The 26,274-nt window shown below is 38.6% G+C and overlaps 1 protein-coding gene across 2 annotated transcripts in view; it reads left to right on the top strand.

Annotated features, from left to right (window-relative positions):
- Positions 1–24,914, top strand: part of RPE65 (retinoid isomerohydrolase RPE65) — a 28,303-nt gene extending 3,389 nt beyond the window's left edge. The window contains exons 3-14 of one of the 2 annotated variants that reach the window (XM_056110868.1): positions 1,166–1,316; positions 4,705–4,812; positions 4,915–5,056; positions 9,653–9,800; positions 11,348–11,429; positions 11,649–11,781; positions 11,889–12,028; positions 13,389–13,518; positions 19,892–20,006; positions 20,115–20,209; positions 20,313–20,424; positions 24,763–24,914. In XM_056110868.1, the coding sequence (XP_055966843.1) occupies positions 1,166–1,316; positions 4,705–4,812; positions 4,915–5,056; positions 9,653–9,800; positions 11,348–11,429; positions 11,649–11,781; positions 11,889–12,028; positions 13,389–13,518; positions 19,892–20,006; positions 20,115–20,209; positions 20,313–20,424; positions 24,763–24,914 (1,508 nt within the window). The remainder of the gene's footprint in view (positions 1–1,165; positions 1,317–4,704; positions 4,813–4,914; positions 5,057–9,652; positions 9,801–11,347; positions 11,430–11,648; positions 11,782–11,888; positions 12,029–13,388; positions 13,519–19,891; positions 20,007–20,114; positions 20,210–20,312; positions 20,425–24,762) is intronic. The other variant, XM_056110869.1, reaches the window with a different exon arrangement.
- The last annotated feature ends 1,360 nt before the right edge of the window (positions 24,915–26,274 follow it).

Here is a 26,274-nt window from a genome sequence, read left to right as displayed (position 1 = left end):
CAGAATCCAGGTCTCTGACACTTGACTCTGGATTTCCTGCTGCAGCATGTTGACCTTCATCTGAGTAACAGCTCAGACTCTCAATGAGGGCAGCCATAGAAACAGTAGCCAACATTCCTGTTTTATTTAAATAGCCTCCTCTTTTTAGATCCCTGTTCTCTGATTTGATCCCTGTTCTCAACCCACCCCTCCTTCCTACATATCATCAAAATATAGAACAGACATTCAAATTTATTTTCCTGCAGTGCCAAGAGCTTCACACAGGTGAGGTCTGTGCTTTATCATGGAACTACAGCTTTGACCCTTAAGTTTTTCATCTTCAATAAGGTCTTGCTTATTGGCATACTGTTCAGGAGTTATTTCCTATTGTGCTCAGGGAACCCAGGATTCCAACACACTGAGCATGCAATGCACTTCAACCTTTAAGCCATCTTCCTGGTCCTCAAATTCAGGCAAGGTGGTGAAAAAGGCAAGTATAGGGCCAAACCAATAGTACAGCAGGTAGGGCGCTTTGCCTTGAGCATGGTTAATCTGGGTTTGATTTCCAGCATATGGAGTAAGCTGTCAGCATCTCCAGGAATGGTTCAAACACACACACACACACACACACACACACACACACACACACACACACTGCAAATTCGCTGGTATGTGGGAAAGTCTGTTAGGTGGAAAATTCTATTTTTCTTCTCCTCTCAGTGCTTTATCTAAAATATGTGCCATTGCCCGGTTTCCCATTGTTGGTCTCCTAATGAAAGCAGGGGCAAATGTCAGAAAGAGAACCTTTCCTAGTGGTGACATCAACTGGGCTGGAGTGATAGCACAGCAGGCAGGGCATTTGCCTTGCACACAGCCAACATGGCCGACCCAAGTTCGATTCCTCCGCCCCTCTCGGAGAGCCCGGCAAGCTATCGAGAGTATCTCGCCCGCACGGCAAAGCCTGGCAAGCTACCCATGGCGTATTCGATATGCCAAACACAGTAACAAGTCTCACAATGTTACTGGACCCTCTTGAGTAAATCGATGAACAATGGGAGGACAGTGACAGTGACAGATCTCGACTAAGAGCTGGACATGATAATTAGTCACAGCATTATAAACAAGAAGCTGCTCCATCAGCAGTCATAGAAGACAGGTGAGAACAAGGTTCTGTTCTTCGTTGCAGGCAGGATCCCCCTCTGGCTCACTGGCAGTCTCCTTCGATGTGGCCCAGGACTCTTTGAAGTTGGATCTGAGCCATTTTATCACCTGTTCGATGGTCAGGCCCTCCTGCACAAGTTTGACTTTAAAGAAGGGCATGTCACCTACCACAGAAGGTATGGACTGCCAGGTTCTCTTCTGCCTCCTAGTGGGGGTACCTACCACAGCTACTCTCTCTAGGTACTGCTCCATCACCTGAATCCTAGCAAGGGCTTGGACCCTGGATTTCTTTCCGAAGCCCTCTTCGCAGGTGTGTGGCATGGCCTCTGGTTGGCGTGCTGGGAAATAAAGAAGCATCCAAGAACCCAAGCTTTGGCAATTGACATGCCTGGTTTCAAAGCTAAGATCATTTACCATTACAAAATCATTACAAAATTCTATAAGATACTAGCACAGAGGGTAGGGCATTTGCCTTGCACGCGGCCAACCCAAATTTGATTCCTCTGCCCTTCTTAGAGAGCTTGGCAAGCTACCAAGAGTATCTCACCACATGGCAGAGTCTGACAAGCTCCCCATGGCGTATCTGACATGCCAAAAACAGTAACAACAAGTCTCACAATGGAGACGTTACTTGTGCCCGCTCGAGCAAATCGATGAACAACGGGAGGACAGTGCTACAGTGCTACTACTCTCTGATTCTTTATTTGGACACCCATAAAGGGGGGTGTAGGCCAGGAGAGATTGTACAGTTGGTAAGGCATTTGCCTTACACTCGGCCAACACAGGTCAGATCCCCAGCATCCCATATGGTCCTCTGAGTACCACCAAGAGAAACCCTGAGTATGGCCAGGTGTGGGCCAAAAACAAACAAAAAGAGAAGTGGAATGGGACAATGCTTTGATATTCATTGCAAAGAGTAAGTGAAAAGGCCCAGGGTCCTGCCTGTTGGAAATGATCATTGTTATTCAGTAATGATCATTGTTAGGTCTGTTACTACACCTCTCACTCTTTTTTTTTTTTAATTTTTATTAGTGAAACACCATGAGGTACAGTTGTAGAATTACAAATTTTTGTGCTTGGGTTTCATTTATACAATGATGGAGTACCCATCTCTTCACCAGTGCCCATTCTCCACCACCACTAATCCCTGTATCCCTCCCACTCTTACCTTTTTTTCTCCTTTTATAATAAGGCCTCTGGGAGGGGAGTAGGGAAAGAGCAACTATGTGATAGTAATGTATGAAAGAAGTTTTCTAAAAATCAGATTAATTCTTTTTAGAATTAGAAAACTTTTGGCCTGAAGTTCTATGTCATCTTTCCAAGAAACTGCTTTTTTTTTATGCTTTTTGGGTCACACCCAGCAATGTACAGGGGTTACTCCTGGCTCTGCACTCAGGAATTACCCCTGGCGGTGCTCAGGGGACCATATGGGATGCTGGGAATCAAACCTGGGTTGGCTGCGTGTAAGGCAAACGCCCTACCCGCTGTGCTATTGTTCCAGCCCCTCCAAGAAACTGCTTTTAATACTACAATAAAAGTTTGCCTTAAATTTTTATATCCAGACCTGTGAGATCACCCCCATATTTTGGGCATTCTGAAGAGATATCAGAAAAAAGAGCAAACGGAGGTTTGGGGTCATTGAGATAACTTAGTAATAGAGCAGAAACATACTGTTAAGTTTGGAAGCCTAAAGCGTAGAAGCCAAACAGAGCTGCCACATGCCCTTTAAAGACCTTGGTGATTCTCTTTGTAAGATACTCTTGTAAGAGTACAATATAATCTGAGATTGAATATAATCTCAGGGCTAGAATGAAGGAGACGTTACAGGGGCCTGCTCGAGGCAATCGACAAATAACAGGATGGTCGTGATTCGTGATTCGTAAGAATACAAAATTCAGATAGTCACAACCACAGAGGCAGGGTGGGATGTGGGGGATGGGGGGTGGGAGGGATACTGGGATCCGTGGTAGTGGGAAATGGGCACTGGTGGAAGGATGGGTATTTGATCATTGTATAATTGAAACCCAAGCACAAAAATGAGTAAGTTTGCAACTGTACCTCATGATGTCTCACTATTAAAAAATTTTTTAAAAAATCAGATAGTCAAATCTGAGCTGGTTCTCCATATATAAAAAAAAAATCTATGCCCTCTCATACATGGTCAGGGGAGCAAGAGAGTGGATTCAAAAATACCTACTTCTTCTTATAAAAGGGTATAATGTCCCTTGGTGAAATACAAATCTTCACATACTTTCCTCTAAGGAAAAATTTTTTGGGAGGACTTTCAGTGGTTTATTCATAACAAACAATACAAAATAAATTATTTTGGTTCTGCTTTGGGGCAGGGCTTGCGATTCGGGATGGAAACATCCAAAATATGCTGGTGGGAAGGTGTAATGATGCTGCGATTGGTGTTAATGTAATATTAAATGTAATGAACTAGTTTATAAAAATAAAATAAAATTTAAAAAATAAAAAATATCTACTTTTATTTTATTTGTTTATATAAACAAATGGCTTTGGGGTCACACCTAGCAGTGCTCAGGGGGTTATTACTGGCTGTGCACTCAGAATTACTCCTGGTGGGCTCAGAGAGATATGTGGGATGCCAAGGATTGAATTTAGGTTGACTATGTGCAAGGCAAGTGCTCTATTCACTGTCCTCTGGCTCCTAAAAATAAAGATCTACTTTTAAAAGTAGGGGAGTATTTTTAAAAACAAAGCGGTCAATTAAAATTAAAAAAAAAAAAACACCAAGGCAGGCATAGGGAGATGCAGAGGAACAGAATTCAGGACCATGAACTGTATTTTCCTAGGAACTGTGTTGATGAATGAAAGACTCAGGAGGTCAGAAGTCTTACGTGAACCACACACAGAGGCTGTGTGGTATGTGGAAAATGCATGTCAGAACATTTTTTTGTGTAACTTTTTAAATTTTTAAATTGAAGCACAGTGAGAAACACAGATAAAAGGTTGTTCATGATTGATTTTCAGTCATATAATGTTCCAACATCCATCTTTCGTCAATGTATATTTCTCATCACCCACATCCCCAGTTTCCCTCCTGCCCCTGCCCTCTTCCCACCCAGTCTCAAGGCAGGTTCTCTGTTTCTGTCTCTGTCTCTGTCTCTGTCTCTCTCTCTCTCTCTCTCTCTCTGTCTCTCTCTCTCTCTCTCTCTTTACTTTTGGGCATTACGGTTTGCAACACAGAAACTGAAAGGTATATCCCTTTATCACCCCCTTTTCAACACTCAGTTCTTGTTAGTTCTGGACACCTTGAGTTCTAACTTAGCTGTACTGTCCACGTGAATTCCTTTACTTCTCTGAGTCTGTCTCCTCATCTGTCACTGAGAAGTTTAGAAGACATAAATTTAAGTTTCTGGTTCATTGTCTCATTCCTCTTGGGTCACCTCAGGAAAGGGACCTGACAGTATTCTTCATTTTTCATGGATTGATTTATGATTCCAACTCAAACAGGGGCCATAAAATGACCACTCTAAGCTCTATGTGACTGACACAGTTGCCCTATTCTATGACCTTCCTCTATTTATCACTGTTCTCCAGGTTCATTCGCACAGATGCTTATGTTCGAGCCATGACCGAGAAAAGGATCGTCATAACAGAATTTGGCACCTGTGCTTTCCCAGATCCCTGCAAGAACATATTTTCCAGGTCACTGAACCCAAACTGCATATTGTTAGACATTCTATATTAGTTCTTTTTCTCTTGTGGCTTGAAAGTTATAGGAATGAAGAAATCCATTTGCTTCTGCAGGTTTTTTTCTTACTTTCGAGGAGTGGAGATTACTGACAATGCCCTCGTTAATATCTACCCAGTGGGGGAAGATTACTATGCCTGCACAGAGACCAACTTCATTACAAAGATTAATCCTGAGACCTTGGAGACAATTAAACAGGTAGGACAGAGTGCTTGCTGATATCGCTCAGGAATTTAGAATGTGCAGCTTAGAATTAAACCCACTAATGCCACTTAGTGGAAAGAACATGAGAGCCAGATAAATTACATTTCAAAGTTTTGATTGGCCATCAACTAATCTCTGGCTGACATATAGAAATATTTCTTTATCTAACAAGAAATTTTTTGTATTTCTTATTTGGACTGGAGGAAAACCATATTAAATGCCTAAAATATTAATTTGTTCCCTTTGTGTCACAAATATTGATTTAATCTCCTCTATGTATCAAAATTTACACAAGATGTAAAGGGTGCATCTGGTCTCTGCCTTCCATGGCTATTGTAAGCTACCAAGTACCTGGCATATGTTGGACACACAAACAAAATTAGTAGCTATTAATCTTGAAACCCTGCCATATTGTAAAACTTGCCATCCATGGTGTGTTTCACAAATTTTCCTTTTCTTGTAGACTCCTTTTGATAATAAATATGGCTATAAATTAAATAAAAGAGCATTGAAAAGAATATCAGCAATATTAGAAAGTATCACATTGTGTTGAGAGTGAAGTCAATTCTCAGGCAACATTCAATAGATTGATCCATATTTTCAGCGTATATATACCAAGATATTCTTATTTGCAAGCCATTATGCCTATTCAGGAAATATCCAGTATACAAGCTGAAAAAATCAAACAAACACATAGCTGAACTATAAGAAGTGATCATTACTTTAGGAGAAGGAAATTCTTCTATGAAAATACAGAACAAAATAAATTTCTTCTGTCAATAATGGGATATGTAAGAGGGGAAGAGCAAGGAACATTTTGAAGGCTTATTTTTGAGCTGGAGATTAAAGGAGGGACCAAACTTTAATGGATTCAGAGGATGGATACTTCAGACAGATGGAATTTCTGAAACATGATCGAAGGCATAAGAGGTAAAATAGAGTATACTTTCATGAAAATAAAAGAATGATGATCTTGGCTATGTGCTCAATGAAGACACTATTGGTACAATTACAAAGTAATTCACCATCGTGGGGACTGCCTCAGACATAGCGTTTTGTAATATCTGGTCCCATTTTCTGAATACTCTATCTTTATGGAAGCCCAAAATGTTCACCATCATTTCCAACAGGCTCTCTAGGGGTGATAGAATCACCCAATTGAGAACTTACACCATATTATGTTAAAGGTTATACTGGGACAGGCTGGAGTGACATCAGAGTGGGTAGGGCGTTTGCCTTGCACATGGCCAACTCGGTTTCAATTCCTCTGTTCCTCTCAGAGAGCCCAGCAAGCTACCAAGTGTCCCGCCCATACAGCAGAGCCTGGCAAGCTCCTCGTGGTATATTCGATATACCAAAAACAGTAACAAAAAGTCTCACAATGGAGATGTTAGTGATGTCTGCTTGAGCAAATTGATGAGCAACGGGATGACAGTGATACAGTGAATACTGGGACACAAGATAGGAAGAAACTAGAATTTTGAACAATGCACAAAGAATTGGCATAAGTCATTTGGCTAACAGGGAGCTACTAAAAATTTTTGCTTTCGGGACAATTCATTTCAAATCCATGCGTGTTTGGGAAGACAAAAGAGATAACTAGGGGACAAATTAAGTGAATTCAAAACCAGAACAAGAGATCTAGTGTAGTACAAAAGGAAAGAAAAAAATTTCCAACATTGGGTCTCAATATCACAAATAAATTTGGTGATTCTTAATATGCTATTTACTTAAGTTTAATTATTCATAATTGCTCTTTCTTGGTTTGATATACATATGTAATAACTGGAGTGATAGCACAGTGGGTAGTTTGCCTTGCATGCAGCTGACCCGGGCCAACCCCAGTTCAATTCCTCTGCCCCTCTCAGAGAGCCTGGCAAGCTACTGAGAGTATTGCGCCCACACGGAAAAGCCTGGCAAGCTAACCACGATGTATTCGATATGCCAAAAACAGTAACAAGTCTCACAATGGAAACGTTACTAGTGCCCGCTCAAGAAAATCAATGAACGATGGGAGAACAGTGTTATACAGTGTAAACATATGTAATAGCATATTTTTATGAATGTGGTGTGTGTGTAAATAACTTAGAAAAGAACTGTGAAGCTAAGTTTTAAACCATCATTTGCCTCTGGTAATTAACGGGTTTTCAAATTGCCATGATTCTTTAATAGAAAGTCCATGCTATGGCTTCAGAATGGATCTATGTTGTACATCAGCTTTCATTCTGAGCCCCACTCTTCTTGACTTCAATAAAAATTTACTTTGGAAGTGTTGAAGGATTTTTATGTGTGTCTGTTTGCTATTATAGTCAAATTAGTGCCCCTCCTTGTTGCCTTATACACAGTGTTCTTAATTCCATTTTCTAAAATGCAAATATAGATGCATTATTTTATTTAGGGCACCCCTTAGTTTCCATGTAAAATGCAAAGAAGGGACTTTGAGACTAGCCCATTCTCCATCCCCCTCCTTTATACATGACCTTCAATGCAGTCATGTTAAATGACAAGTAATCCTCAAACAGCATGTGATATTTTACAGTTTTCCCCCTGTACAGTAGGGGTTCTGCTCCCTGGAGCACACTGTCTTCTGTCTACAGCTGGCTAGCTTTCACTCATCATTCAAGCATCAATTGAAGGCATGCCCTTGGGAAGCTCTGCCTAATCTCCCAGTCTAGGTTGGATGGCCTTTCTCTACAGAAGAGATTTGCCTGTGCCGTTCTAACTGCCAGTTTATTGGCCCAACACAGTGCTCTCAAATAGAACTTTCTACAATGATAGAAACGTTCTTTAGCTGCATTGTTCAAATGCCAGTGAGCCCTTGAAATATGGCTAATGTGGTCAAGAGATAAAATTTGAAGTTTAAATATAATTAATATCCATTTAAATCACTGCATACAGCTACTATATTGGAGGACACAAGTCTAGTCTGAAATTTTTGAAAGCGAGAACCAATCTCTGTTTTCCTAGGCCCTGGCATAGCTCCTGGTAGCTCCTCACAGAAGCTCAATGAGTACTTATGATGATTAAACGAATTAATGCCTTGCTTATTATTTAAATTTAAATACAAACAAACTGTCCTCCCGTTGTTCATCGATTTGCTCGAGCAGGCCCAGTATCATCTCCATCTTCTGGTTACTGTGTTTGGCATCTTCTGGTTACTGTGTTTGGCATACTGAAATTTAATTTACTGAAATTTAAATACGGGTGCTAAAAATTCTCAGCTTTACAACATATTCCAATCAAGTAGAAGGAATTTTTGTCAGCAAATATATACTTCATCATTTATTCTTTCAATAAATATTTGTTGAGCAAGACCCAGATAGAAATCTCAGAGCTGAATTTGCCTGTGTGTGGCTTTGATTCCTTAAACAAGTCACTTTACTTTTTTTTTTAGTTTTTAATATTTTTTGCACTTTATTATTGAGGTTTTTAAATTTTTTCTACAATTATAGAAGAGAGTAAAAATATACACTAATTTACACAAACCATTGCTGGTATATAATGAACTTTTTGCGTCTTTATCTTATTGAGTCATAGTATGAGACAAGTGGAAAGAGATAATGTTATTATCATAATAACTTAGATATGGTATTGACTTATAAGAAAAAAAGGAAATTAGAAATACAAAAATAATAAAACTAATACAAGTAAATTAAAACTAATAAAATAACTTCATACTATGACTCAATAAGATAAAGTCACTTAACTTTTATGAGACTTCAATTTCTCCTTCTGTGCATTGAAAGGTTTACCTTAGATTTGTGATTCTAAATTTTTTATGACACTTCAGACTTAACTATAGCACAAAATTCCCTCTCAAAATTGTTTGCGTTAAGTTCCAGGAAACTTATGTCTCCCCTGGTCTTTTTGGGTTGAGAGTTCCTATATTTAATGAATTGTGATGCGCTTTACTGTTTCAGATTCATACTATGTACAAGACACTGAGTTTGCTGGTACAATATGTCATTGTCATTTTTATAAAAGTGGAAATTATTGAACATCAGAAAAATAAAGAAGACAAGGGACTGGGGCAACAGTGGGTAGGGTGTTTGCCTGCCCCAATCACCACCAGGAGTTATTCCTGAGTGCAAAGACAGGAGTAACCCCTGAGCATTGCTGGGTGTGATCCAAACAGAACAACAAAAAAAAAAAAATAAAGAAAGAAAGAAGTCCATCTGATTTAAAAATAAGAAAATAAGAATAAGAAACAATCTTACAAAATAAGCAAATCCCAGAATTTATGTTATCACTGTTTAAGAAAAAGCTGCATATTCTAAAATAAGAAGAAAAGACATCTGAACACTTCATGGTATATATAAATTATATGTATACCATATATATAGGTATATATATATATAAAGATCACAGTCAGAAAGAAATCTAAGATTTCAGAGTTACGAGGGTTCAGCAAGAGATTTACAGAGGAGCTTCACCCCAAAGACAGGAATTCAAGCTGATCTGAAACAGGGTAGGACCCAGGGAAGTGAAAAGACAAACTGTATATAAGGTGAGGACGCCAAGAGTCAAGCCAGGCTTAGGACACAATAATAATCTCTCTCTAACAGAAATAGCATCTGCTTTCTTCCGTAGGTTGATCTTTGCAACTACGTCTCTGTTAATGGAGCCACTGCTCACCCCCACATTGAAAAGGATGGAACTGTTTACAACATTGGTAACTGCTTTGGGAAAAATTTTTCAATTGCCTACAATATTGTAAAAATTCCTCCACTACAAGCAGGTCAGTTTACCAATTTGACTCTCTTTAAAATAAGCATTGATTTTGTAAATATAAATTAATATATGTGTACGTATGTTTTATATATATATGTTGCTGGAAATGCAGTCTGCCAGATCAGATAAACAGGGTAAGCACTATATATACTGTATAGTATCACAATAGTGATAGCACATTGGTAGTGCGTTTGCCTTGCACGCAGCCATCATGGCCGACTCGAGTTTGATTCCTCCGCCCCTCTCGGAGAGCCTGGCAAGCTACCGAGAGTATCTCGCCCGCACGGCAGAGCCTGGCAAGCTACCTGTGACGTACTCCATATGCCAAACACAGTAACAAGTCTCATGATGGGGATGTTACTGGACCCGCTCCAGCAAATCGATGAACAACGGGAAGGACCGTGACCGTGATCCCAATATCACAATACAGTATAAATTATCACAGTTACTTTCACCCCTACTCTACCCCAGGACCAATGCATAAAGTACCATAACAAGAAATGACAACTTGAAAGATATAGGAAGCAAGTGACTAAATTCAGTTCTACACTGGTTTAAAGATGTCTATGTATGTCCATGGAATATCTATGCAAATTTGAGTATTTATAAATTTATATTCAAATAAAAGAAACTTTTACAGAGTACTTCACTCACTTGCTAGGCAAAATGAAACTTTTAAACTAATGCATGTTGTATACATAATCGTACTCCCAAACAACAAATTATTAATTCCACTATAGAAAAGTAAACTAAAACAGAAAGCTTTTAATATCCTTTGATATCCTCTACTCAATATCAAAATTTTATAACCATCTTCACAGAAAATATTATTGAAGTAGGTAAGTGGTTTTGTCTAGCATTATTTAATTTGTCTAGCATTATATGTCTAGTATAATTCTAAGCAGAGTCCTTGGACTGGAAGCATTATCCAGGAATGTTTTGGAAATAAAACTCTTGAGCACCACCTGAGGCAGACTGAATGAATAATTTGAATAAGTGAATCTATAATCAGTCTTTTAGTAGTCCGTTATTCTGATGCACACTAAGTTTTGAGTACCCACTGACCTGGTAGTGAACAAACTTTAATGTGCATAAGAATGACTGGTCTACTGGCACGACCCACAGGTGGTAACACTTCATAGGTATTTTAAGAGAATTGTAAAAGGCACTTGGTCATCCTCAAAATAAAATAAAACTTGAGAGTCATCCTCAAGTTTTGCCTTATACCTTGAGAAGTCACCTCCATTTGTTGTCAAGAGTTAACTCTAGTTGCCACAAGTCTATTTTGGTGCAGTTTTCCAAATCTGCTGCTTTTTGGGTTTTACTAGGTGATTGCAGCTTAACATAAAGTTTTACTAAAAGGAACGTTAAGACTGAAAAAAATGAAAATAAGCCCTAGGTAATATAAAGATTTAAACATATATTTCTTTGTTTGTAATGATTATAAATGATGCATCATTAAAATGATTTATAATTTAAATGTTATAAATAGTTTGCAATGAAAACTTTAAAATGGAGGCTGTTCCAAAGCCCTCTAAATCCACTTTATTTCAGACAAGGAAGATCCAATAAGCAAGTCAGAGGTCATTGTACAATTTCCCTGCAGTGATCGATTCAAGCCATCTTACGTCCATAGGTAACTTAAACGATCTTCAGAAAAGCTCAAGTTGAAAAATCTGCTTTGCCTACCTTGGTCCCAATCCCAGTCACTACCTTTTCTTGCAAAAATCTAAATTCAAAAATAATTTCATATAGGCACTGTTGATTCCTATAACTGAGCATATCTCATGCATATATTTCTTTGTTCTTTATTCTGCCCTTTCCAATTCACAAGTCCACTTGTGTTTATAAACAGTTTTGGTTTGACTCCCAACTATATTGTTTTTGTGGAGACACCGGTCAAAATTAACCTGTTCAAGTTCCTTTCTTCATGGAGTCTTTGGGGAGCCAATTACATGGATTGTTTTGAGTCCAATGAAACCATGGGGGTAAGTCTTACATCTGTCAGGTTTGTGATTCTGAAGATGGTGCATTTTTAAAAACATACTATTTTCTCTTTAAAATGCATCCAAAAATTTTTTCTGCACTTTTGAAGGTTTGGCTTCATATTGCTGACAAAAAAGGAAAAAAATATCTCAATAATAAATACAGGACCTCTTCTTTTAACCTCTTCCATCACATCAATACTTATGAAGACAATGGATTTCTGATTGTGGATCTCTGCTGCTGGAAAGGGTAAGAAAGACATTGGGAAAATGTCACATTTCTGGTTCTTTCTGGAAAGAAGGGGTCTTTTCTTCCTTCCTTCCTTCCTTCCTTCCTTCCTTCCTTCCTTCCTTCCTTCCTTCCTTCCTTCCTCCCTTCCTTTCTTTTGCTTTATGGGTCACACATGGCAATGCAAAGGGGTTACTCCTGGCTCTGCACTCAGGAATTACTCCTGGCGGTGCTCAGGTACCATATGGGATGCTGGGAATCAAACCTGGGTTGGCCATGTGCAAGGCAAATGCCCTACCTGCTGTACTATTGCTCCAGCCCCAATAAGGGGCCTTATCCAGAGATGCTTATGGTGCTTAATTAAAATTACAGCTTAATTTTTTTGAAACGGCTAGAAGTATATTAATCCATAAAATATAATTGAAAAAGGGGTTAGAAATTTAGATATTCAGAAGCATTCCTAACTCTAACATCAAAATGAAAGCCAACGAAGTCCATGAAACAAACCTGACAATAAAAGGTTCTGCGATCTGGGGCTGAGAGAAAGTACAGGGCTTAGCATTGCCTTGTATGAATCAATCCTGGTTCGAGCCTCATCATGCCACATGCTCCCCGAAATACCACCAGGAGTGATTTCTAAGCACAGAGCCAGGAGTAAGTTCTGTGCACTGCTGGGTGTGGCTCACAAACAAAAAATTAAAAAGGCTTCTGTGACCTGATAAAGTGAATTTAAACACAGTTTCATGTAACTCATCAAGATCCCTGAATAGGGCCTTGAACTCTTCCCAGCCAGGTTTAGGGGGTGGGGAAAAGGCATGCTTTCTTCAGCAGATGCAAGTCAAGGGACTGGAGATTTATCTCAACTGTAGAGCACATGTTTTTCATATATGAGTTCCTGGGACCACCCCTTCTCATCGCACCCAAATGCCTAAGTCACAAAAAAGGGGAAAAAAGCCCTTAATGACACATGAAGTGGAGGTAAAGAAACAAAACAGGAAGTATCAAAGTTCATTGTTCTTTATATGAGATAATTAAAGGGTCAGTTATGTAATACAGAGGTTAAGCTACTTCCCTTGTATCCCACTGATCTCTTTTCAAATCCAAGCAAATTCCTGAATAGAGAACCAGAAATAGTCTTGAGCACTCACCAGGTATAGCCTCCAAGATCCAAATAAATACATAAACGTAATCACTGAACAGATTTTTAAATTTTGTTTTTGCCCCCACAATGTGGGCAGGAGAAAATGATTATAACATGCCTGAGTCATTAGCAATTTCTGGTTGTGAAGTAAAGAATAGTCAGGCTTTTAAAAGAAATGAACCCTCTCTCTAAAATGATTTCTATTTCTCTGTGCTGACATGTAATCTCTTGTCTTTGCAGATTTGAATTTGTTTATAATTACTTATATTTAGCCAATTTACGTGAGAACTGGGAAGAGGTAAAAAAAAATGCCAGAAAGGCTCCCCAACCGGAAGTAAGGAGATACGTGCTGCCTTTGAATATTGACAAGGTAAACCACCCTTACTTCACACAGAGTTTTAAGTTCAGGATATCTGAACTTTAAGGACTTAGTTTTCCTACACCCTGACCCCAGGACTTTTCTTGCAGAAAGTAAAATGCAAAAGTAATTTTGAGTAGGCCCTGTTGATTTGTATAACCAGAATATTTCATGCTCTTTATGATTTGTTCTCCTACTGGATGTTTATACATAATAACTTGAAATTTCAGACATAGAAGGAATTTTTTTAAATAAACGAATTCAGCTCCTTTTATTTTACAAACAAGAAAAACAGTTCAGAAAAGTAGCATGACTGATCAAGAACTACTGTAGCAGAGCCAACAGAATCTAAACATACGCAAAATTCTTTCTAGTGGCTGGAGAAATTAATATAGAGGGTAAAGTGCTGGCCATATGGTCAACCTGGGTACAGTCCTAGGCACCTAGGATCAAATCTGTGTCTTGAAACATCACTCTAGTAGTACCATAAAGACCATCTGAAAAGTGAAGGATCTAAAAGCTAGATGCTCTGCTTATGCACTAATGTGATAGGGAAAATAAAAGAGGACAAATGTCTAAATATCAAAAATGAAAATTTAGAGATACAGGAAGGCACAAAGTTGAGAAACATTTAAGTAAGTTAGCAGGTATTTGTGTCCAGTTGCATGTGAGGGGTAAGGGATTTCCAGATTTCTTTCTGAACAGTTGAATATAAGATGATAGAAAAGAACTGAGTTGGAAACTCAGGAGTAGATTGTGCTAGTTTGCATAATAAAGATAAGATTTGCAAGTTTAAGATACTCACTGGTTATTATGACAGAACTGTTTAATGTTTAAGGAATAAGTGGTATATAGTATACTAAGTATTTGTGAATCTGGAACTCCAAAGAGAAATAATGGAGAAAAATGAGTCTGAGTATCTTAAACATTCTTACTTTTTATCCTTCAGGAAGCATATTTCTATTATGTTGTTGTGTCTGCACCAAAGATTTAATGAAATAATTACTTTTAATAAAGATTATCTTGTTAATAATGGTAAAAATATCAGTTACCTTTATGAGGATTATTTAATATTCTCTATAGCACAGAGGTAGGGCATTTTCCTTGTGCACAGTTGGCCTGGTCAAGTCGGGTTCAATTCCTCCGCTCCTCTCGGAGAGCTCAGCAAGCTACTGAGAGTATCTCGCCCGCACGGCAAAGCCTGGCAAGCTACCCATGATGTATTCGATATGGCAAACACAGTAACAACAAGTCTCATGATAAAATGTTACTGGGCCCACTTGAGCAAATCAATGAACAATAGGAGGACACTACTACAGTGCAGTGCTACTTCCTCTCTGAATATTTCAAAAATAGTAACAAAGGAAGGTCCTTTTCTAAGTGAGTAATCATCAATATCTAAAGACTTTACAGTTACAAAATGGGTAAGTTAAATAATGATGAAAAAATTTCTAATGACTCCTTAGACAATGCCTTTTCTTTCTTGCAAGGGACTTCAAGATGTAAACTCTACAACCAATATGCCCCATACTTACTGTTCAGAGGATATACCAATAGAATATGCATGTTATTGTGGAACTCATTCCCTACTGCAGTATACTGGGAAAAGGAACATAGTTCCAAAATAATTAGAATGTCCTCATAGAAATAAGGGAGGGATAAATTGCTTTAGTTGTTGGGGAAATGAACCAGTCATACCCCTTTAGGAATATTGATGTAGCTAAAGCATTTGCAGTTATTTTGGCAAATAGGGTAGGATTAAAGCAGAACAAGTGAAGATGGAGATAGTTGGAAGAATGGCAGATATGAGAAGGGACAGAAAAGCAGAGAACACTGATTTCATTTGGAATGGTTAGAACTTTATTTAAAGCAGTGGAATAAAGGTTAAGAGGTGTGGGGAGATTTAAACACCTAGGTGTGTAATCTTCAAAAGGTCTAAAGTCAAACTAAAAGTTTAATACATTGCAAGGCAGGGGATGATGAACCAATAAAGTTTTTAAGAGAAGAAAAACATTTGGTGGTGGCCTGAATATCAGGTGTGTGAATTCTAGGAATGTTCCTGCAACTGTCTTCTTTCCTGAAGAATTCACTCCATAGCCTTAAAATCCCGTTGCCTCTTGTATAGTGTAAGAAAATTGAACTGAATAACTAAGATCATCAGCAGCTATTTGCTACTAAGTTTTTTAATCCAAGAACGGTGTTGCTATTCTTCAGTATAGTGGAGCAATACTTAATACTAATGGGCTAGAGCAATAGCACAGCGTAGGGCGTTTGCCTTGCACGCAGCCAACATGGCCGACCCGAGTTCGGTTCCTCCGCCCCTCTCGGAGAGCCTGGCAAGCTACCGAGAGTATCTCGCCCGCACGGCAGAGCCTGGCAAGCTCCCCGTGACGTATTCGATATGCCAGACACAGTAACAACAAAGTCTCCAATGGAGACATTACTGGGCCCGCTCGAGCAAATCGATGATCAACGGGAGGGCCTTTACCTTTTACCTTTACCTTTACCTTGTAAAGTGTAAGAAAATTGAACTGAATAAATAAGATCAGCAGCAGCTATTTGCTACTAAGTTTTTTAATCCAAGAACGGGGTTGCTATTCTTCAGTAATGTCTATTTCCTTTGTTTGGTCCCTCTATATTTCACAGATGAGTAAGATCATCTGGTATTTGTTCTTCTCCTTCTGAATTAATTCATTAAATCTGATACTCTCCAGTCCCATCCACATTGCAGTGAGCTAAATGTTTTCATCTTTTCTTACTGTTCATAATATTCTGTGTGAGTGTGTTTGTGTCTCACAAGTTCTTGACCCACTCACATGTCGTTAGATACTTGGGTTGCTTTCATTTCCCGGTTATTGTAGTAAGCACTGCAAAGAATATAGGCGCACAAATATCTTTTCAAATTAATGCTTTTGTGTTTGGGGTAAATGTCAAAAAGTTGAATCAGGGCCGGAGCGATAGCACAGCGGGTAGGGTGTTTGCCTTGCATGCAACCGACCTGGGTTCGATCCCTGGCATCCCATATGGTCCCCCAAGAACCGCCAAATCCTGAGTGGAGAGCCAGGAATAACCCCTGAGCATTGCTGGGTGTGACCCAAAAAGCAAAAAAAAAAAAGTTGAATCACTGGGTCATATGGAAGTTTTACTCATACTTTTTCAGTGAATCTCCATAATTTTTTTCCATAGACAACGAACCAGACAACATCCCCATTAATCAATGAGGGTTTGCTTTCACCACATCCCCTCTAACAGAGGTTGCTTCTAATCTTTTTGGTGTAGCCTATTCTCAATGGTGCAACATGGTCTACTTTCTTCTAAGTAGCGTCATCATTAAGAGCCTTAAGCTCCATTTCATAACATCTATTCTTCTATTTTCTTCTCACCTGCAATCATATTCCATCTAGAAAATCTTCCATTGGTTCCTCGTAAATCATTGTATAAGACCAGAAAAGTTCTTATCTCAAACGGTTACCTTCTTGGGACCAGAGCAATAATACAGTGGGTAGAGCATTTGCCGTGCATGCCACCAACCTGTGTTTGATCCCTGGCATCTCATGTAGCCCCCTTCTAGCACTTCCAGGAATAATTTCTTAGCACGAGTAATCCCTGACCATCTCCAGGTGTGGCCCCCAAACAAACTAAAAAGGTTCCCTTCTTATTTAACCAAACTACCTCTCTCCTGAAGACAGTGGTATGTTGTAGAGGAATTTCCAGGGATGGTGGTCTTTTTCTCTACAGCTCTTGAACTTCTGGTAATGCAGCTAGAGCAGTGTCCCTTTTATTCTACTCTGCTACTTTCATACAGTTATTCCTTCCATCCTCTCTTCTCACCTTCAAATTTTCAGTTTAATTTTAGCTAATTATTTAGCCAAATGTTATATACACATATGCATGTCTGCACCTTCTATCACAGTAATCTACTATCCATCATTCCCTATACCCTAGGGCTATGTCACACACTCTAGATCTAGTCCTGACTCTTCCAAAATCCTGATTTCTCAGTTCCTTGATGTCTTCCAGTGATTCTGTTTCTTATGGTCATGCTCACTCTTCAAAAGCACAGTCTGCACACCCTACCCACTGTGCTTTTGACTGTGCTTCTTCCATAATCTGTTTCATTCATTTCAAACTCTGAATACTACCTTTTACCTTTCAAGATCACTTGCACTTGTTTATTTATTTATTTATTTATTTATTTAACTTTTCGGATCATACTGGCGATGCTCAGGGGTTAGTCCTGGCTCTGCAGTCAGTAATCACTCCTGGCAGTTCTTGGGAGACCATAAGGGATGCTGGGGCCTGAACAAGGGTCGGCCATATGCAAGACAAATGCCCTGCCCGCTGTACTATTACTCTGGCCCCAACTTGTACTTTTATGGGTGCACCAAGATCCTACAGTTCATTGAATTTACTAACTTCTCACTATCTCTCTTTCCTAAGGATTTTCTTTCCTTTATTTTTCAAATAAAATCCCATTGTTAGTAATTATAATCACCCCCGTCTTTATATATGTCTTTTTTTTCTCTTGCCTCTTGATTTTATAGAACTCACAGTTCAAAACCTCAATCCTTGTTAAATCTAGCTCTCCACCTACTCAATGATTGCACCGTTGGAAGCTGAAATTAAGTGCTGAAAAGACACAATCATGCTAATTGTCTCATTTTAAAATATCATACATATTACTGCTACATTCCCAATTTCATTTACTTTCCATTTTCCTAGTTAAACATTTAAAACTCTTAACACCTCCCACCTCTGTACTCAATCTCAGCTTACTGCTCTGCTACCCAATTCAATGAAACAAATGAAAGAAATCAGTAAAGAACAGAGACTCCTGCCACCATACCCACCCACCCACTAGCATCTGTACCCAGACTGAATTATCTATCATCTGTCCCTCTCCCCTCTTCTGCCACCCACTCAAGGACATGATTTTAACAATTCTCAATCTCTCATATTTAATTACTATATTTCCATTATCATTGATGACTCACCATGCTATTATTTACCTTCTAAGTAAACGATGCCTTGACTTCTCTTGTTCTTCCTCCAGCTAGCCATCTTTCATTCCTCTTCTCGTAGACCTCTCAGAGAAGTTGGTGAGCACCAAACTTAGCCCTTAATTCTACCATTAATCTATATACTCACTCTATTTGTAAAGATCACTTGCATGACCTTTAAAGAAATCTACATTTTCAAATTTTTTTTTCAGCTCAAGGCTTTTATCTGTCTTGGCCAACTCCATGTCTTTATTTAGATGTGCAATAGACATGTCTTAGTAAGATAAAACTAAATTTATATCTTCCCTACCCACAAATGTCCCCTATTGACAGTAGCCTCATCTCTATTGTGATAATGACAACTTTTCGTTATTCAGACAAAACACTTGGGTGACATCTTGGGCCCTCACTTAATTTCTTTTCTTTTTTTAAATCACACCCAGCGATGCACAGGGGTGATTCCTGGCTCATGCACTCAGGAATTACTCCTGGTGGTGTTTAGGGGACCATATGGGATGCTGGGAATCGAACCTAGGTCAGCCGCATGCAAGGCAAACAGCCTACCTGCTATGCTATCGCTCCAGCCCCCTCACTTAATTTCATGCGTCTTTCTTAGTCTATTTTAATATATCAGGATCTTCTTGTCATCTCCTTCCCTTCTCTTTAACTATTATACATAGTGTTTATGGCCCCAGACTAAAATGTATGCTTTCTTGATACAGAAACTTCATTTTTAGAAATATGCCAATGAATAGCATAGAGTCTAATCTAAAAGACGCACTCAAGTGCTTAAGAAATTTGACTAAATGAATATATTCTTAGAAAGAGCTCTTTTTCTTCATTCCTTTTCTAAAATAATCTGAAAAATTACGAGTCTTGGGGGTGGGAATGGATAACAAGAGATCTTAGAAAATACCTAGATCCAGTAGTTTTTCTAATTTTTATTTTCTTTTTTAAAATATTAGTGATTTTTTCAAACAAAATTCATGTATATATTAGTATTAAAGAAATAAACATTAAAATAGATCCCTGGGCTGGGGGAGAAGGTGGCAATCGTTTGTTGTTCTATAGAAAACAGTAATATTTTTTGAGAGCGCCTTCCTCACCCCTCCGTTATTAGACAACAGATTGATTTTTCAGATAGGTAAGATTGAGGGCCTGTAAAGGTATGTGACTGTTCATGATACCCCACCAATGAATGACAGACCACTTCTTCAGGGACCCTCACAAAAAATCCTTCCTCAAGGGATCCTTTGTGAGCTGCTCCTTCACATTCACTAAAGAAACAAAGAACCCAAGAAACAAGACTGCAGTCTCTGCATTAATGCATTAATGATTTCTTAAATTTTCTCTCTGCTCACTGAGATTTCCATCACCTTTCTTAGGCTAACACAGGCAAGAATTTGGTGACACTTCCCAATACAACTGCCACGGCGATTCTATGCAGTGATGAAACCATCTGGCTGGAACCTGAGGTTCTCTTCTCTGGACCTCGCCAAGGTGAGAGTTCTTAGAGGAAAACTCTCAAGAGAGGGTACAGAATGTCTCATTTCCAGAAGTGTCCTGAGTTTTCCTAAGTAACTATTCTATTTTGTACTGTTCTTGTAGCCTTTGAGTTTCCTCAAATCAATTACCGAACATATGGTGGGAAACCTTATACATACGCATACGGACTTGGCTTGAATCACTTTGTTCCTGACAGGGTAGGGTATCTATTTTATAAATATTAGAACATAATGTTGAGCATTAGTCTAGTCTAGTCCCATAAAATATACTGATTGATTTTTTTTTCTTTCTTGCAATCAGCTCTGCAAGCTGAATGTCAAAACTAAAGAAACTTGGGTATGGCAAGAGGCCGACTCTTACCCATCAGAACCCATCTTTGTTTCTCACCCAGATGCCTTGGAAGAAGATGATGGTAATAGCATTGTGCAAGTAATGAAAGTAGAGAATGTGTCTGAACACTCTCTCTCTTTTTTTATTAGTGAAACACCATGAGGTACAGTTGTAGACTTACAAGTTGTTGTGCTTGGGTTTCAGTTATGCAATGATCGAGTACCCATCCCACCACAAGTGCCCATTCTCCACCCCCACCAATCCCAGTATCCTTCCCACCCCCCCATCCCCCATCCCACCCTGCCTCTGTGTCAGGGCACTCCCTTTTGTTCTATCTCTCCTTTTGGGTGCTGTGGTCTGCAGAAGAGACATTGGGTGGCAATCATGTTCGGTTCATAGATTACTTTCAGCAGGCATCTCCCATCCTGCGCAGATCTTCCCAGCACCCTTTATTTGGTGCTCCCTTTTCTATCTGAGCTGCCTTTACCCCTAGAGTGTGCGGCTGGCCTCTAAGCCATGGAGTGAACAACCTGGTATTTATTACAGCTGTTCTCGGGTGTTAGTTTCTTATTTTCTTACTTTATGTTACCCAGATGAATGCAATCTTTCTATGTCTGTCCCTCTCTTTCTGACTCATTTCACTTAGCATATTTTCCATGTAGTACCACTTGTATGCAAATTTCATGACTTCATTTTTTCTCACTGCTACATAGTACTCCATTGTGTAGATGTACCAAAGTTTCTTTAGCCAGTCATCTGTTCTCAGGCACTCAGGTTTTTTCCATATTCTAGCTATTGTAAACAGTGCTGCGATGAACAAACAAGTGCAGATGTCACTTCGACTATACTTTTTGGCCTCTCTGGGGTATATTCCCAGGAGTGGTATTGCTGGGTCAAATGGGAGCTCAATTTCTAATTTTTTGAGAGTCGTCCATACTGTTTTCCAAAAGGGTTGAACCTGTTGGCATTCCCACCATCAGTGAAGGAGGGTTCCTTTCTTGCCACATCCGCACCAACACAGGTTGCTTTTGTTCTTTTGAATGTGGGCCAGTCTCTGTGGTGTGAAATGATATCTCACTGTTGCTTTGATCTGCATCTCCCTGATGATTAATGATGTAGAGCATTTTCTCATGTGCCTTTTAGCCATTCGAATTTCTTCTTTGAGAAAGTCTCTGTTCATTTCATTGCCCCACTTTTTGATGGGGTTAGTTGTTTTCTTCTTGTGGAGTTCAGCCAGTACTTTGTACATCCTTGATATCAATCCCTTGTCAGATGTGTATTTGGAGAATATCCTTTCCCATTCTGTAGACTGTCTTTGTATTTTGGTCACTGTTTCTTTTGAGGCGCAGAAGCTTCTTAGTTTAAGATAGTCCCATTTGTCTATCTCTGTTTTGACTTGCTTGGCCAGTGGCGTGACATCTTTGAAGATACCATTAACTTCAATGTCATGGAGGGTTTTGCCAACTTTGTCTTCAATGTACCTTATGGATTCTGGTCTGATGTTGAGGTCTTTGATCCATTTCGATCTTACTTTTGTACATGGTGTTAGGCAGAGATCTAAGCGCAGTTTTTTGCATGTAGTCGTCCAGTTTTGCCAGCACCGTGTGTTAAAAAGGCTTTCCTTACTCCACTTCGCATTCCTTGCCCCTTTATCAAAGATTAGATGATCATATGTTTGAGGGGAGATGTCAGTATATTCAACCCTGTTCCATAGGTCTGCAGCTCTGCCTTTGTTCCAGACCATGCTGTTTTAATTATTACTGCTTTGTAGTAGAGTTTGAGGTTCGGGAGCTTAATTCCTCCCATTTTCTTTTTCCCAAGAACTGCTCTAGCTATTCGAGGGGTCTTATTGTTCCATATAAATTTCAGTGAACACCCTCTTTTTATCAGAGCTCTCTCTATATTAATTTAAGAGTTACAGGGACCAGAGCAATAATACAGCGGGTGAGGAGCTTGTCTTCCACTTGAACAACTTAGATTTGATCCTCAGCATCTCATATGATATCCCATGCACTTCCAGGTGTGATTTCTGAGTGCAGAGCAGGACTAACCCCTGAGCATCACCAAGTGTGGCCCAAAAATAAAAACAAAAGAGAACCCTCCCAAAAGAGTTATACTAACTATTCCCAAATGTTCACATATGATCCCTAATACAATTACAAATAAAAAAGAACACTAAAGAATTTAAACTTATTTGCAAAAAAAGTTTCATCTGTGGTGAGGTCTTTTTGATGACACACAAAAAAATTGCTAAAGATTGTCATTGTCGTTATTCTGGGGTCACCATCCAGGTCTCCCCAGGTGCACTCAGGGCCAATCAATGTCCCCCTGGCCAGCTGATAGATGAATGAAGAAACAGGGACCACCAGGCTGGTTGGTAATCAGGAGCCATTTATTCAAGTCTCACTGTGTTAGTTATAGAGAAATCAATCATGAAGTGTTGGTGGGCTGAACATTATCATAAACAATGAACAGATGTAAAGCCCTTCCTTCAGGGGAAGTTCTTCTAAGAGATCCATCCAAGGATAGAACCTCATCTAGGGGCTCCAGCACTCTAGATTCCTACTAAGAGATTCACCCAAGGGTGGAGTGAAATTCCATCTAAGAGCATATCCCTTTCATTTGCTAGCAATCCATTTAAACAGTCATATTAAATTTATTCCTTAATAATATTTCTAGTCATTTCGTATGAACACAGTTAGAGATATATTAAACTTAAAGGGTGACTCTTCCTGGGAACATCTTGCTGCATATCCCAGACTACAATCCTCAGGCCAACTTAATCTTTCCCAACCCTGTTAGGATCCTTATTCAATCACTTCTATTTGAGTCATGTCAGAGTTTGTTCCATGACTGACTGTGCTCTTATTATACTTCTTATGGTGCTTAGCCTGTATCTTTTCAATGCCAGGGTAGCTTACAGTTTGCCCTGGTTTCGTCCTTGTTCCTCAGTGGGAGCCCCCCCCCCCCCTTGGAAGTATTAGGTAACTGAGGCTTAAGTCAAGTAAATATGATGGATGCACAGTAGTAAATATTATTTGCATGTTACAAAAGTATAGCATTAAATGTCTTCCTGTGTCTATACAAAAAGGACAATTCTCTAAAGTAAATTATGCGAAGGACAGAAAGGAAAGAGAAAAGAAATATTTCACTTACATATGCAAAATCCAGAGCCCTCAGAAGATTTGACCTACAGGTTACAGGGTCTGATTTGGGGATATATGTGATTATCAGATAGGGGATGAAGAGCACAAAGGAGAGGTTAAAGATAAGCACAGAGAATAGAGAATGCTTGATGGAATTGGATGTGCCTCAGAAGTACTGTTGTGGGTATAACTCAATAAATCTAAGCTCCTTGCGATGAAGAAAGGACAAACCAATGTTACTTCTTAAAATACTTAGAACTAAATAATCCAATGAAAGCTTTATTGGTATCATGACTGAATGTTTATGAATGTTCTGAAGGAGGGAGGGAATAAGTAAGAAACAGAAACAGGAATTCAGGATTTTTCACTTCCTTAATTTTTTACTCTCTTATCCTAAGTATGTGTATGGGGAATATCACCGATTTCTAAGGTGGAAAATTGAGTATTTTAACAGACCAGAGAGTGTGGAAATGCACTGAGACCCTGTTTTGGGTTTTTATGCTCAGCTGGGACTAGAAAGGAATCCAGAAGTACAGCCTACCCAATAACTCGTTTATAAGGCATCAGTTTTTCTAAGCTATTGTCTAGCTGATTAAAACCTCTGGGGTTAAAAATATGAAAATTAAAGAGAAATAAATAAATGGAGAATTATAGAGGCATTTCATGTTCAATAATTTTACATATGCAGTTTATCCAGTCAAAAAACCAAAGATTTGTTAATATTTTATTTGATGGAAGTAAACCAATAATATCACTATTGCTTTCCATAGTCCTTTAGTATACATTTTTATTTGAATGTCACACTTTTTATAGTTTGTAGAACAGCTATTCAATCTTAAGTTTCAGATAAGAACACATACCTATTCACTTAGTAAAAATTTTAATGAACACCTTCTATGTTCGATATGCCAGACACAGTAACAACAAAGTCTCCAATGGAGACGTTACTGGGCCCGCTCGAGCAAATCGATGATCAACGGGAGGGCCTTTACTTTACTTTTTACCTTCTATGTTCTAATCATTAGTATCAGCAATGGAATACAACAAAGGGCAAGCTATATAAGCATTCCCTTCCTACAACTTATAGTTGAGGAAACAGGAAGATTTTAAAAACTCTTTTTGGCTAATCACACAGCCACGTGGTAGAACAGCCCAAACAATATTAACAAGTCATATGATTTTTTGAACTTGTCGGTATAATATAACATAAATTACTTCAATTGGTCCTACCTTTGTCCTCTGAACATTCTCTTATTTCCTTCTATGATTAACAGGTGTGATTCTCAGTGTGGTGGTGAGCCCTGGAGCAGGACAGAAGCCAGCTTATCTCCTGATTCTGAATGCCAAGGACCTGAGTGAAGTTGCCAGGGCTGAAGTGGAGATTAATATCCCTGTCACATTGCACGGGCTGTTCAAAGAATCCTGAGCATGGTCTATCAAGATTATTCTCTCTTGATGAAATCAAGAAAAGCATAGTCAGGTCTGCAATCAAATTCTGTTCAACTTTAGCGGCTGAATTCCATGATTTTAATGTAATTTTAAGTTGTAGATGCATTTAGCTTTTGCAATGTTTTACAGAAAGTAGTTGAGCAAGCAATTCTCTCTTAAAATGCATATCTAGAGAAGCATACTTTCTCTGTGAGACAGACTATAACTGAAATCTACAAATTTTCATTTAGAAAATTGAAATGAATTTATCAAAATGTTAATTATTCTTAATATAAAAATACATCTTACGTACTAATATGCTTCAATTATTTTTTAACATTTAAAAGCCAAAGCCCTCTGTACCTGATTTACAGGATCAAGGCAAAAAAATTTAATTGCTAAATGTCAACCCCAACTTTTCTCAAATCAGTGAGTATCATCTAAAAAGCAATTATAGTAATTTTGTGCATAAATATATTTTATACAAGTGCTCAAAGATTCTCAAGCTTTATGAACTTCAACATTCCCATTTAATATAGGAAATTACTATGATTTCTGATTTTACAGTGGGGAATTTATCTCTAATCAATTTAGGGCTCTCAAAAGTTAACACTTCAGAGATTAAAATATCTATTAAAATATTATGTGACACCAAAGCAAATACATATAATAGTAACTAATTTTTTGTAAAACAGCAGAATATACATACAAATATAATTTCTGCTTAAAATGGGAGCACAGAGTTAGAGTAGGAAGTTATACTTTGTTTTTTCCTCTGTTTAATTATGTTTAAGGATTGTGTAATCACCTGAACAAAGAAAGAGATAAATTAACTACTTAATATTCAGATATTAATAAATTTTAATTGATTTTATGTTTTGTTTCACCTCTGTGTTACATTTTGCTAAACATGATACTAAAAATATTATCCTGTATGTTAATCCTGATATATGTTTTATGCTCAAAAGCAATTACAAATAATTATGTTCAAGATCACCAGCACGGTATTTGACTACGAAAAGTACCTTAAACAGCATATTAACCAGGGGACTTGATGCAGCCACTTAATCTTTTTATTTAGGTGAAGCATAAGCTCATTGAAGCATCCATATTCACAAAAGCATACTCTTCAATGTAAATATAAAGTCGCAGAAAAACAGAAAATATAGAGATACACAGAGTTCATATAACCACCATCAAGATTTGGGTACTGGTTTTTCCTGTTTTTCCCCCTTCCCGTGAGATTTTTCTCATTTTGCTTTGGGGCCATACCAGGCAATGCCCAGAGATTACTCCTGGCTTTGCATTCAAGAAGCACTTCTGAAGAAGCTCAGGGTTACCATATAGGATGCCAGAGA

The sequence above is a fragment of the Sorex fumeus genome, unplaced genomic scaffold (assembly GCF_029834395.1).
Source record: "Sorex fumeus unplaced genomic scaffold, SorFum_2.1 ptg000011l, whole genome shotgun sequence".
Classification (NCBI taxonomy): domain Eukaryota; kingdom Metazoa; phylum Chordata; class Mammalia; order Eulipotyphla; family Soricidae; genus Sorex; species Sorex fumeus.
Note: the sequence above shows the minus strand (reverse complement) of the source record. Positions and strands in the feature narration are given on the sequence as shown.